Raw genomic sequence first — 14,660 nt, forward strand, 5'->3', positions numbered from 1 at the left:
TCAAATGTTCAAACTAAGTGTGTAGCTTTAAGGTGCTACTCAAATTGTTTGCATAATAGAAATCATCCCACTGTGCCTCTTATGTCTCCCAGCAGACGTTACCTACAGGAAATGCGCATAGTTGGCCGGCAAGTGATGGGCGTGTTAAGCCCTTGGTTTGAGCCTGATGTTGACAGCTTGTCACTGAAACTGGAACGGGAACGCGTCTCTGGCCAAGTCCTATGTAACACCAGTTTGCATCACACTCCAAGGCCGTCGGAACCCGTGACGCATGACCAGATCGAGGATTAGGCGCAAGTGAAAGGTTCTGCTCTGAGGCGGACGATTTTATTTCGGAATCTCGGGTTTTCTGTTTTGTCATTTGCCAGATTATCAGCTCCAAGTGCTAAAAATAATATTGAATTCGTTTTTTTTCTGATGATCTTGTGGATAACCTAACCTGTCGCTGGTATTTTTTTTCTATATATAAATTACTCCCCACTTTGATGTGATATGTTTTTAGTTAAGAACTTGGATACTGATCTGGTCTAGAAACCTTTACTCCCTGCCATATGGAGTGGTCAGAATTCGAATTTAGGTCCGGCAATTATTTCGCGACATTTACAGTTCGCTGATAAGAGTCGCACACATTTTGTTGGGAATTTGGCATTTTTCATTTTCGATTTTTGCCACTCGGGTACAAAGATCATTGTGGGTGTGTCGAGCTACAAATAAAACAACGGCAACAGCAGTTTAATTCTCGTCCAAGTGACGAGGATCATGACACGGCCATATAATCGGGAATATAAGTATTTGAGAACGAGCCATAAAAGACCTGCCCCCACCGTCAAAGATAAGCCTCCTATTCGAGTGTTGAAGTCGGCTGGGTTGGCGGATGTCGGAGATGTTATAAAACACGGTGCTGGGAAGAAAATTAGAAGGTACCAACAATAATTCACATTTATGTATATGGTTATGAATTTAAGTTAAAAACTGACTAGTTAGTTGCAAAACAACAACTTAGAGAGGATCTGAGAACTTTAAATTAAATTAATTAAAACATCTGGTCAATTTAAAAGTGGTCTAATAGCTGACCCTTTTCGCATACCAATTTTCTTGGAACCCTGAAAGAGAGAAATTAATAAATTGAAGGTGCATAAAAAGGTGCATATTGTATATTGTGCTGACTTAAAATATAATAAATTTGTAAATAAATAATATGGACAAGCCCCCAAACATTTAAAATTCAAAGCCTATTTTTAGGGGCGTTCTCCCTAAACCAGACAGCTTTTATTGCGCAGTTAGCTTTTGAATAAGCTAAGTGGCTAACAAATAAAATCAAACAATGTTATTGTTTCTGTAATTACAACAACCATTTATTTATTTATTGGTTTATAATTTCCCATTATGGGCAAAAAAAATTGTTTCGATAGGCAAATGTTTGCGCTATAAATATTTGATTATTTGCAAAGAAGTAGGTCATACATTTGTATAAATAAAATAATAAGCTTTTAAATGTTATAAATAAAAAAAGGAAAGTTTCTTTTTATTTTAAAAAGAACATATCTACATATGCATTTAATAAACAGCAAATTAATCAAACGCAAATAGTATTATTTTGCAAATAGATGTCACATAAATATAGTAAGAATTGAGATATGGTATGTCAACAAGATACTTTAATCAGAAACTGGAGTTCTATTTATTTGCTCCGACGATATACCTTAATTAATAGTTTGTTGATTATTGTTGAACAAGCACTTGAATGCTTTCTTAAGTAATAATTAAGGAAACTAAACTTGACAGAACTTATACATGTTAAAAATATAGTTGTGGGTCAGAAAAGTCGCGGGACATTTATCCCAAATCCGAAGTACGGAAGACTATACATTTATAAGCTGATCCAACATCAGGCTTAAACTATTTTTAAGCCATTTCTTTTAACCACAATGCATTTGAATTTAATCACCTTACAATAAATGTATTTACTCTTGCCGCGAACACGAACATCTTAACTAATATACATATATATATTTATCAACTGCGGAACAATATTACACTTATAAGATATCACTAAGTACATTTAATAAGTCTAGGAAGAGTATCAAAAGCTAAAAAAAAAATAGATCGTAAATTAAGGTAATAGCGATGGGTGACTAAGAGCTAGTTAAGAGATAAGTTTCTTAGGTATCTTTAAGTACGGGCAACGCGGGCGCCGCTTGCTCAAGTAATACTATGCGCACACACACACACAAGTCGAAGTCGGGAAGTATAGACTAGGTTTACATGCCTACAGCTCCAATTGAGCTATGATCTCGCAAACTGGGAGTTGGCCATAAATATGCAAGTAGTTCAGTTCCAACGAGGATATATATATACATCTCTCGCCGCATATCTAATTCGGATTAGTAAGAATGCTGCTTCTATTGACCCAAACCTTTGGACGGTTTATCCAAAATGCGTCGCACCACGGACTCGGTTAGCCAAAGGAGCAGAGCCAAACAGGTGAGTGCGTTGATGGTATGGATAGTGGCAGCATAGCCAAAGGCCTCCGTCAGAATGCCTGCAATGGAAAATAATAAGGGTTACATTGTTTGCATTTTAGCTATCTGTCTGGACATCTTTTCAGACGAGCCGAAGGCTTTGTTGCAAGCGCTCTAATTACAACTAAGCTCATAGCAATATTAAAATAAATAAATCTGGATATCTTACCCAAAATGGGGCCCATGGCGAAGGAGAACATCGTGTTGAAGATGAGCTGCAGGCCGGAAGCAGCTGGCAAACGATTCAGCGGCACATAGCTGGGGATGATGAGCGGTGAGAAGATGGTGCGGAAACCCTTGCCGAAACCGATCAGCAGAAAGACGCCAATCATGACCTCGTACGAGCTGGTGAAGGCCACCACCACGCGGCCCACGGCGATGCAGAGAATGCCGAAGGCGAACAGCACCCGGTTGTCTAGCTTCACTTTCTCCAGAGCGAGCGGAGCGAGGAACCTAACCGTGATATCCATGCAGGCCAGCAGAGACATGACCAATGAGATCTGTTTATCCGAATACCCGAAGCTGTTCAGAATGAATGGAGTCAGCACCGAGAAGTTCATTTCGCCAAACATCATGATGCTCATGCCAATGGCCAAATTGACAAATGTAAAGTCCCGCAAGAGGTCCAGATCGAAGAACTTGCTCACCTTCTGGAAGAAGGTCATGCGTTTCTTGGCCTCCTCCTCGGCAATATCGTCGGCCAGATGATTCAACAGGTCCACCCGAAGCGATTCGGCGGTCTTCTGCAGCAGAGCCTTGTCCTCGGCGCAGGTGCAGCGCAATAGTTCCTCCTGACCAGGACGGGAATAGACGCTCGTCTTGCTGGCATAACGATCCATGTCCTCGCGTTCGCGATTAAAGTAATTCGGCTTGTACAAGGGAGCAGCCGACAGATTCTCCGCACCCTGATCATCTTTATTCTGTTCCATTCTATCGAGATTTTCACGACTCCTCGAGGAAACCTGACGCATCAGGGCCTGTCGAGTGCGATAGCGAGCTGCTCCCGTATTCTCCGAGGTCAGGGAGATCTTCGAGCCAAACCAACCATCGTTGGCACGAGCCAACATCGGAGTTCCCGGTTCGGTGATCTCATAGCCAGGTCTCTCGGGATCATCAACGTTGAAGAGGTACTGCGACGAGAAGATGCCGCGCTTGGCACGCTTCTGATACTGACAGTACTTGCATTCGTAGTCCTTCCAAGGGTCATTGCTGGGTGCCAATAGATTGCCATTGGCCTCCAGCAACTCTGGCTGCAATTTCTCCGTATCGAAAACTCCATCGACTGCGACAACCACTGGTTTCTCCGGCTTCTTCACATGCCACAGTACTGGCTGCAGGGTCAGGGCGCAGAGGACGGCGTTCAGGCCAATGCCGGCGTAGATCAGAATGCTACCCTGAGCTCCATAGTAGTCCAGCAGAAAGGTTGACACCTGGGGAAAGAATATGGGACCAAGACCCGTGATTGTCCACGAAAAACCCGTGGCTCGGCGCCGCTTCTGCTTGAAGTACGTGTTGACCGCCAGTGAGGTGGCTGCCATGGCCAGGCCCAAACCGATGCCATAAACCGCTGACAGGCAAAAGATATACTGCCAGAAGGTGGTGCAAAAGGCCGACATGAAGATGCCCACGAAGGCCAAGGTGGTGCCGGTCAAGGCCACCTGACGGAATGTGAACCGCCGAAACATGGCTCCGTTGACAATGCCTAATGAGGAGAACAGGTTTATCAATAGTTAAATGTAATCGCTAACATGGAAACCATGTGGAACTCACCCACTAGCGAGGAGATGGCCATCACCACATTCACAATGGTCGTTGTTTGCTTGGCATCGAATCCCAGGGAATGCATCCGCACCCTGTAGATCAGGCCATATTGCTGCAGAGCCGGGAAAAGGAAGAACTGCAACGAAATGGGAGTGCTACTGTAATCCATTCCACCATATGCATATTTATGCACTATGTATATCACTTACGTTATTTAGGCCTGCTGCGAGGCAGACCACCCATCCCCATCCACCGTCGGGCGCCACAAAATCCGGACCAAGATCGCTCTTGTCTCGACGCTTGGGCTTCTTTGGCTTCGTTGTGTCATTGTACACATGGGTGCGATTCTTCTCCGTTAAGCTGGATTTCTCCATTGTGCTGCGATTTGATCCTGAAAGTGCAAAGACGTTGATTAATGACGCCTTACGAATCCGATGGGGTGGAGTTTTGTCGTTGTTTTATTTTTATGTTGTATTATATTTTCTGAGCCTTCTGATGTTATTTAATATTTTTTTCTTATTTGTTAGTGAAGTGGAATTTATTAAAATTCGTAATAAGAATAAAAGCAGTAACCAAAAACAAAACTGTTAATTGGAGAGCTATATATTTATGTATTACTAAGTATATGATATGCAAGTGTGACATTTTTCTATGCAAATTTGTTGATTTTTTAACGCAGAAAAAAATAGCGACCTTCTAGGCAGAATATACAAGTACTCTTAAAGCGTGAAATTGTAATACAAGCTTTAGCTTGTTTCGACTTTATTTTTCATGATATATGTACCACTTTTGTAAAAAAAATTTTATTTGTTTTAATATTAGAACCATAGCAGTGAAAAACTTTAAATTCGATTTCGGATTTTCCCATGCTATCCACTACTTTGAAGTGTGAAGTGTTAAATAAATGGAATACTCAGAAGTGGGTAAACTTCAGATGTTAACTTCGGAAATTCTAAAAAGGCGTTAAACACCCAACCCCACCACTGATTACTAGGCAATCTCGAATCTAACAAATGAGCACCACTTGAGACAAACATATCCGGCGATTTTCCAAATTACAAGGTATAGAAAAAAGCTGTTATTATGAAACTCCATCGGCATTATCACATATTTTCCCCTTGTCTGCAGTACACATATCGATGGCACACCTTTAACAACTCTTTGGAGAGGTTCGCGACAGCAGGGGTGAAGATAATGCTCTAATTGCTAATTGGGATCGCAACAGATAGCTGAATTGTTGGAGTCATTATATGACAGTCGTAGGCATTTATGAAAGGGGCGAAGTCTATCATAGATATTGCCATCGTAATTTCTATTTTCGATTTGCCATAATGGGTGCGACACACCATATAAACAGTGTGTTATGCATGCAAAGCACGCTTCTCTAGGAGATTCTGGATGCAATTTGGTGATCTCGAAGGGAAATCACTTAGCGGGTGTACTTTTGTGGAAAAGAATGGAGCTGCGTGTAAAAGCCACCAGACCGGACCATCATCGTTGTCATCGTTCGATAATCAAAAGACAAGTTGTAAAAATAAAAGCATAGCCATAGATTGGCGGAACGTGGATCGTATGGCATCTCGATTATTTATGCATCGATAATGCGAGGACGAGCGGTGCAGCCGACTGGGGATATGTCTTCATTCAGACACCAGTCCCCCGAAGTTCCCCCGATATCATCATCATTTTCATCGTCATCATACTCTGTGTTTGCCATTGAACTTCATCGAAGCGTGCCATAAATTGACGCCCGCCCGCTGACGCAGCCAGTCTGAAACTAAGTCTGGGATCCAGGGAAGGGTTACGAGGAAGAAAACAAGAAAATCCCCTGACGATGGCACTTAGCAGACTCACAACTCCAAGCCATCGATCAACTGAAAAAAAACTGGAAGAGAGTCTGGCCATTTTAGATAAAAACGAAGCGAAGTATTCGCTTTTAGAAGTCGGGAAGTCAGAGAAGATTAATATAATAAAATATACAAACCTTCAATTTAATAAGCCCATAAATGTCTATACAAGTACCTATGTACCTAAACTGTGATACGAATAAATTGTAATTATCATAATCAGAAAGCAATATGTATATATTATTCAAATAAAAAGATTAGAAAACAGAGCAAACTCTTTTTGGCGATATTTTCTGGATATTACAGAAAAGGAGTTTTCGAATTTCTGCATATTTTACAAACTTTAAACATATCCATCGACCTATAAAAAAGTAACCGATGCAATTCATTGATTAACTAAGCAAATAAATCGTGTGTTGGTTTGTAAAACAAACTTTCAATTAGATATCATATAGGAAATGGTGCACGGTGATTAGGAATAAATGCTCACTAAATGTACGACATGCAAACTCATTGCATGATAGTTCCAAATTCAATATTGCCCCCCAACTATCGTGAGAGTATATTTTAAGGCAAAACTTTCGCTCAGAGTCGGAATATCGAGCAGTCGGAGCGATCGGTCGATCGGGCTATCCACCGATCCACCGCATTCCGGTTTTGTGGTTTCGGGAACCATGGGGCATTGGATGAGAACGGAACAGTGGTGCTCAGCTGAGCGCTCGGTTTCCGCAATTTGTCGCCGATGTTTTCTTATGAATTATATTGAATTTTGTGTAGTCATGCTGCATGGACAACAATTTTGTGTAGGAAAACAAACACTCATGCTTTGCGCGAGGGAGAGAGCTGAGATAAAGTTGTTTACTACTTAGTTAGCGGGGGGAGAGGACAATTGGGAATTTCACATTATTATTAAATTCAGCGAACTTTCCGTATCATGCTTAACTTAGAAACAAGATTTTCCACCATAATAAAATATACCGGTTAGACCCTATTTTTGTAACTGACTTGTACCTGTAAATTTGCATTTAAACGAGGCCGCCAATGAAGAAGTCCACAAACAAAGGGATTCCTTGGGCTTATTGTCGCCGAATGGCTTTATCTTTGTGTACGATAAGGCAAGGGCCAGAACAAATGGAATACCGAGTGTTGACCGACCAAACAAAGGCTTCCAGAACAGAACAACCGATACAGTATACCGCCGAATGCCCAAGGATTGGCAAATACTTTTCGCATTGTTCAGATAAGAATCAATGCGGATACCCACGGGTGCGATGATAAGGCATTGGGAAGAACACGTGCCATTTTTGGGAAATCTGTCTACACTGCTCTTGAAATATCTATTTTTATACCCGTTACTCGTAGAGTAACGAAAGCGTATACCTATCTACATGCCAAAAATGATTGAAATATGACCAGTCATTGAAAAGTTATAGCCAAAAAATAATCAATATTTTGCCATTCAATCGAGATTGCACCCCACATGCAGCAAATGAGGGGGTTTCACTGATACGCCACCAAGCCGTTAGGGGCGCTGTAGGCTAGTTGGCGCTATAGAAGAAGAAGATAGGTGGCGCTATAGGCTAGGTGTGTTTGTGAATAAAGCAGAGTTGCTTTAAGCATATCGCATAAGCATTGACTGTAGCGTTTACCATTACCAACTTTTGTATTATAAAAATATTTTTGGTTAGCCAAAATTAGTTCTTGAAAAACTTGGTATAACCTTTGTCACAAGTTAGAATCTCTGACCTCTGATCGAATGTGATTTACTGTAATTCCGTTTGTTTTCCTGCCCCAATTCACGGGTTTGCCGCCTTCCAAGCCTTATCGCAGACCAATTGCCATTGGTTGGGTCTGATGACTCACTCGGTCAGATAGATAGATGGATAGATAGGGCCCTCGAGGGCGGCACTATTGATTAGGTTCGATCGCCGGTTCGGTTATCTCCGGTCGGGACCAAGCGGAGCCAGAAGACAAATGTGGAAAACACTTGTACCTTCTCAAGTTCACGACATGCCCACTCAGGCACACAGACAGAAAAAAGTACAGGGGAGCAAGCGTGTAGAACAGGTGCAGCTAATGGGCGAACAAGTATCGAACAAGCTTCCCATTGATACACTCAAAAAAAGGAATGCTATAAGATATATTTAAAAAAAAATACCAAAAGAAAAAGAAAAGTTCAGTGAAAACATCGGAAAACAAAGAAAATAGTTACAACATACTTTGAGGCACTTTTAAAAGGTTTTCAAACCTCTAGAAATTTTGTTTCAAGTTAGAAAATTCTAAATGTTTTTTTCGAATCCCTTTAGTTTTGAAATTTTAAGCCAATTGCAATTTTCTTCAAGTGCTTCCACACGCAACGGAAGTTTTCTCCAGCATTTTCGCTCGGCCAATTGGCCCCTAATTGAGATTAATCGGTTTGCTTTGTGTGTAATAAACGGAATCGAATTGTATATACAACATATGAGTATTCCATTCATATATAGTATGTGTAGACTCTTGCAAGTGCATAGGTCTGCGAGAGGCGTCAACGAATTGTCGCTCAGATCGTTTTATTTCCCAACCGAACGCTTCAATTAAATTGTGTCAATGAGAATTGATTAAAGCCCAGAGATATGAGCGTAATTGATTCGCTGCTAATGAGAAAAGTAGGAGAGCGCCAAACTTTCAGCTGATCAAATAGGTGAACCTATATATATAATCTCGTTGAACTTAGGTTTCTTCTGGGGAAAACAATAAACACCCATCGCTGTACTTGTGAACAGAGGCTTTTAGAAATACAATTCTTCTTCACTCGAGGCGTACATAAATAATGTTATAATCACCACCCACATATTGAGAATATGTAGATGTCATCTATCACTAAGATAATTGCGCGAAGAGCTTACCTCTTTCAAAAGATTACGATGAGAACAGATTCTGCTTTGATCTTGTTGAGGATCATTATTAAATGATTTAGTACAAGATAGAGGCCTAAATAAATAAATTCACGATGCTTTTAAGTTCAGTGTCTAGAAAATGTATGAAGTGCAATTATTTTTTTTTATAATTCCCTTGCTTTGAACTTAATGACTTTGTATTAAAAGGTTTCCCCATTTAAAACGATTGGAAACATTTGTCAATAATCACAGATAATCGTGTTTAGGGGAGTACTTTGCGTTTCCGAGTAAAATGACGCAGAAAAAATAGCAGTTCAGAGGAAATGATTTGTATGTGCATATTGGTGAAACCGGCTTTGACACAGAGATCAACGGTTGTGAAGGAAAGTCTTCGACAAATGTGTTTGCATATTTTACTGCATTCAAGGTGTCCAATTAGGGTTCATTTGTGTACTATATACGCGTCGAATCGTAAACCACAATCCCCGGGTTCCTGGGTATTTCGTGCCCTGCCCCCGTTTCCGATCCCAGAAATGGCGCCTGATACTCTTGTGGAGCTGGTGTAAATAAACTGCAAAACGCATAAAACCAAACCAGAGTGGGAAAAAATCTCTGGGCATTGGTGCACCATGAAATACAGTTGGACTTGGCTAACGCAAACCGTTCGTCGTGCATGGAATAATTGGTAGATACCTTTGCTTATTTGAATAAATATATTAATTATATTTATGTACGCTTAGAAAATAAGATAACATTTTTGTTAAAACAGAGTAACTTTGCAGTTTGCTTAGGATGTATTATTAGGCAAGAACTATAGGTACGTTTGGAATTTAATATAGCATTTTTAACATTAATCCTTCCCTGGGAAAATGTTCCATGAACTGAAGTTTGACTGCGGCTTAGGCGTTTTTTTTTTTGGGCTTTGTTCTTTTGGGTCTGGTTGGTATGGCAGCAGCAGCAGCAGCAGCGGCGGCAGCAGAACAGCAAAACAGCGTCATGCTTGGTTTCAATAGAGTCTAAAAATGGCTATTAATACTCCAGTGGGCCTGGACAAAGTTATCATTCATGTGGCTGGCTGGCAGCACTCAATTGCATCCGAGATTATGAGCAACGTGTTCGGGGGCTTGCTATTTTAAGGCGCATTTCGAATGATTGTTATTGCCTTCGGCCCTCGCCCGGCCACAAAATAATCCCAACACACGGCACATTCTCACATGTGTGTTTTGTGTGATTCGAAATGTGAAAATGGGCATTGGGAATGGGTATGGAACTGGGACTTGGAATGGGAATGTCAATCTCCGGCCCAGCAATCCCCCCATGTCCATGTCGCTTTCCTATGCAAAGCGTTTAATGCACATTTCAGGCAATTCCTAGGCACTTCTTTTATTTTATTTTGTTTAAATTCTTTTTTTTGTTTTTTTTTTGTTTTGGTCGAGTCTTTGATTTTTTTTTTCTTGTTGAGCCGAATAAACTCACGTACACTTCAACCCGACGCCCACCAAGTGGTGCCTTCCGTGAACTGAAGAGGAGGCCCAAGAGAAGTGAAGTGGTGCTGGGAACTGCAGTCAGTGGGTACTACGAGTGAAACCCAAAACCAATCCCAGAAATGCCCTCGGGCAAACTGGCCAATGGTTCCAGTTTCAATCCCTAAATGCTAATTCCACTTGGGTGTGCTGTCAAACCAGACAAGTGTCTGACACACGATCTCAAAAGAGATTCACTGGGAAAAAGTAATAACACTAGGTATAAATAATCCTAAGATAGACCCTTGAAACTATAGTTGTAAGAACAAGTCATTTTGGGAAAAAGTAAAATTTATTTGTATGTCTATATATATTTTTTATCTACATTTCACATTAAACTCTCCTTATGATTAAACTTCCAAAGCTACAGCGACCAAATATTCCCTCCATATTCTTACTATAATAATATTTACTGCTTAGTTTAAAATTTTTGTAACATTTTTCTCTTTAAATTAATATATATTTTTCTATTACCATTTCTAAAAAAATGTTTTTTATTGTCTAGAATGGTTGTCAAGCGCGTTTATTTAACTTATTTACTATTTACTATAGGTATACTGTACTAAATATTTGCAGTCATTTCCTAAGACAACTATTTTCTCAGTGAAGGTATTAAAACAAAGCTAAGGAACAAGAAAATAATTGAATTTTTCAATGAATTAGTGCAACTATCTACGAGTGGCTCTCGAGATTCTCATGTTAGACCTTTGCACCAAGTCTTTTTCGATTGCATAATCCCCGCAGGGAGGGGGGGAGGGATAACATTATACCATTATACCATTATATTATTATCATCGCGAAAGCACTTAAGCGGCTTATAACTGTTGATTCAATTGAGAATCAAACTGAATGCGAGATCTACCATCAATTTTCCAGCTGAATGCATTCTCAGGGCTCCCTCCCCCTAAGCCAAACCCCAACCCCCGTATCATCTGGGTGCCAAAATGGCATTGTGGGCCTGGCACACAGGTGATTCCTTTGTTTGCCCCTCGCAAATATGCAACAGGTTATCTCGGGGCCAGTTAATTAGGAAAAGTCAGCCAGCAGTTCGCCTGCTTTGTGTGCTGACAGGAATGCATTGGAAACACCTCTGCAAAACCTTGGGCCTGGTATCCTTGGCAACAGGCAGCGCTCATCAAACGACGACAAGAAGCTGCTGCTGCCTTTGAATGCCAGCAACTGACTCTCTTTTAATAAAATAATTGGAAATTATGAACTAGGCTTTGACTAAAAAAGTGGAGGTTTAATTAATTCTCCTAAGACCATCTGCTGCGTTGCTGCGAAATAGAAATCCTGCTGATTTGAATCATGCTGAAGCAAATAAGTCTTGCCAGTGGGATGTAAAATGAAGTGGGAATTAAACTATATGTATAAACTCGCACCTTTAGCAGACCGAATTACGGTTTCAGAGATTTTTAAATGTAGAGTTTGCTAACATTTTGTCATTTTTTACAGGAACATTTTCAAATATAATATTAATGGATCAATGTTGAAGAACACCTTAAGGTTTAAAAAAAATTCCGAAGGCTTCTGTTTTTGTTATAGTAAAATTTAAAAACTATTTATTAAAATAAAGTACTAGTTAATCAGTGTATATTTGATGTAATTTATTATTGAAACAAGAGCTTTAAATCATTTAAAAGCCTCTCATCGATATTTGATAATAATTCACAAATTTCAACAAAGGCTTATCAAAAGTGGAATATTTGGTAGCAGTTAATCACTTTTAAACTTTAAGCTGCTTAGGCTGAGCCGCCTTAATGGCAAAACTTTAAATGCATTCCTGCCAGAAAATCCGGACTCGCAGCCGGATTTCCAGATTCAGGACAGCACCCGAGGCCTGGAAATGCTGGAACGAGGCAAAGAAAATAAAACCAGAGCACATAAAAGTGTATAATTCAATTTGGAAAACATTTTCTGCTCCCCCGTTGATGGTTAGGTAAAAATAAACCGACATGAAAAATGCTGAAACCTTTGGCAAAACTCAATTTGGTATCGGGTTCAGATCACACGGCTGCTGGGATGGAGGTTATAGGATTATAGGATGTGCACATAAAAAAATATATGCCATCGAAATACAAAAAAATCCGTTGAGTAGTTGTTAAAACTCGGCGCGAAGTTAACGAAACTGTCATTCTAACTGACTTTTATGTTTATTTTTGCAAATTTTAAATTTCAAACTACAAACAGTGTTACTTTTTTGTGAACAAATAGCATATATCATGTATGAAATTTTATAGACACAATTATAGATGTTGCAAATTGTTATCACAGATAGTACGCTGAAATTGTAAGTGATCATTGTGGTTTCTTTTATTTAAAATGTATCTGGGAATCCCAAAGAATTTCATTGACACTTGACACTTTCTTCACTTGTTGATCGAAACTTACAAGGGGACTTCCTGATGGTTCGCCTGCGGGTTTGCAGAGAGTTATTAATATCTTGCAGATAAATTGAAGATCTGCTAATTTTAACACTTTTCCTTGTGGAGAATGGGCAGCACAGGGAATTCAAAAATTCAAAAATACACAAGAACAAAAAAAGGAACGTTCAAATACACTCAGGGCGGGTAAATATCAGCAAGTGCCGAAGAACGTGTGGCTCAGCTGTTCTCTTCTGGCCAACAAAATGTAATATTTGTATTGGTGTTAACAAACAAAACTCTTTTGCCTCTTTTTCGTTCGTGGGAGTTCGTTTCAATGGAAGTTGGAACTTGGACTCGGTTTTTGTTTTTCTGTTTTGGCCTCTACGTGTCCGCTCGTGGGTGTGTTCACTGTTCACTGTGTACTGTTACGCGGCCAGCAGTCGACTTGCTGCTGTTAAACTGTTGCGGTCTGCTTTATAGCATTTCACTGCATGCTAGCAAAGCAAAAGCAAAGCGGCAGAGAGAGCGAGATGGTCGGAGAGAGTTGGCTATACACTGGAAAAATTGTAATTGAAGTTGCTCCAAGTTGCTACCAAGTTCAATGGGTACTTTGGCTGAGCAGAAACATATTGTATTGCTTATTTAGACCTATAAATTGATCATTTTGAATAGGAACATTTACTAAATATAGTTCTGCACTTAATTTTGTAAACAGTATTAATCCTTTATCTACATTTAAATTTAACCACACCAATTCTTTACTTTCGTGCTATTTTATTTTGGCTTTGATAATTTGAAATTCTTAAATTACATATTATGATATTGGCTAGGGAACATAGGTGTTTTTTCACAAAAAAGGTTCAATTTCAGGGGATGTATTTCTTATATAAAGGGTATATGGGTGTATTTAATTATATTTTTTTTTTTTGTAAAATTCATTTATTTCAGATGTAATAATAAATATCCTGTAAAATATTTTGTTAAACAAATAAGCAAGCAAAATCAACAAAAAAAATGTAATACCAAAAAAAGATACAAAAACTTTTTGATTTTAATTACATTGAAAATGAAGTAACATTTACTATGGTTTGAAATTAATGCAAATACTGGCTATATTTAGTAGATATTTTTCTCGGTGTGGCTTGGCGGGAAGAAGAGTGCGAAGCCCGTCAGCTCTTCTCTTGGTGCGTGGGCAGCGGCAGGACGGATGGGCGATGCACGGCAAGTGCAGCAGGAGTCGCAGCAGAGGATGCGATGCAGCAGCGTTTAGCCATGCCAATTAGCAGTTGCTGGGCAGCAGCCGTCCCTCTCTCTCTGTCCCGCTCTCTCTCTTTCTCTCTCTGTCTCTCTGTCTCTCTCTGGGCCAGCTCCCTCTCCCTCCCACTCACGGTCACAGGCCGGGCTCAACAGTGGGCTGCTATTTGGTGGCGAGTGTTCAAAGCATCGTCATCGTGACGGCGTCAAGCTCGCACTGCTGAAAAGGCCAGGGGATCCGCTCAGAGAGATCATTACACTGGGAAAATTTACAAATTATTTTAAGATTTTGTATAATACGTTGAACACTCGGTAATTATTTATTTAACGTATAATAAACTAAAATGTATGTGCCTTAGAGTACACATTATATATAACTATGCAAAAGTAACATGATTATATTATTTAAATAACGTTTACTATCATCTTGGGGTCAATTTTTATTTATCGATGTTTAGTTCCACCAAAAATATACCTTCCTATATAAGTAGTTATTATTTTTTATTATTTA

General features: G+C 39.8%; 1 protein-coding gene across 1 annotated transcript; it reads right to left on the reverse strand.

Moving 5' to 3' along the window:
- Positions 1-1,327: 1,327 nt before the first annotated feature.
- LOC119557055 lies at positions 1,328-13,329 on the reverse strand. The gene is made up of 5 exons (XM_037869603.1): positions 12,921-13,329; positions 4,493-4,674; positions 4,293-4,419; positions 2,692-4,224; positions 1,328-2,542 (listed from the first exon to the last, which is right to left on the reverse strand). Exons 2-5 carry the CDS (start codon positions 4,655-4,657, stop codon positions 2,403-2,405), a joined length of 1,965 nt encoding a protein of 654 aa, XP_037725531.1. The 5' UTR covers positions 4,658-4,674; positions 12,921-13,329; the 3' UTR covers positions 1,328-2,402.
- Positions 13,330-14,660: the final 1,331 nt, after the last annotated feature.

Source organism: Drosophila subpulchrella, chromosome X (assembly GCF_014743375.2).
Source record: "Drosophila subpulchrella strain 33 F10 #4 breed RU33 chromosome X, RU_Dsub_v1.1 Primary Assembly, whole genome shotgun sequence".
NCBI classification, from domain to species: domain Eukaryota; kingdom Metazoa; phylum Arthropoda; class Insecta; order Diptera; family Drosophilidae; genus Drosophila; species Drosophila subpulchrella.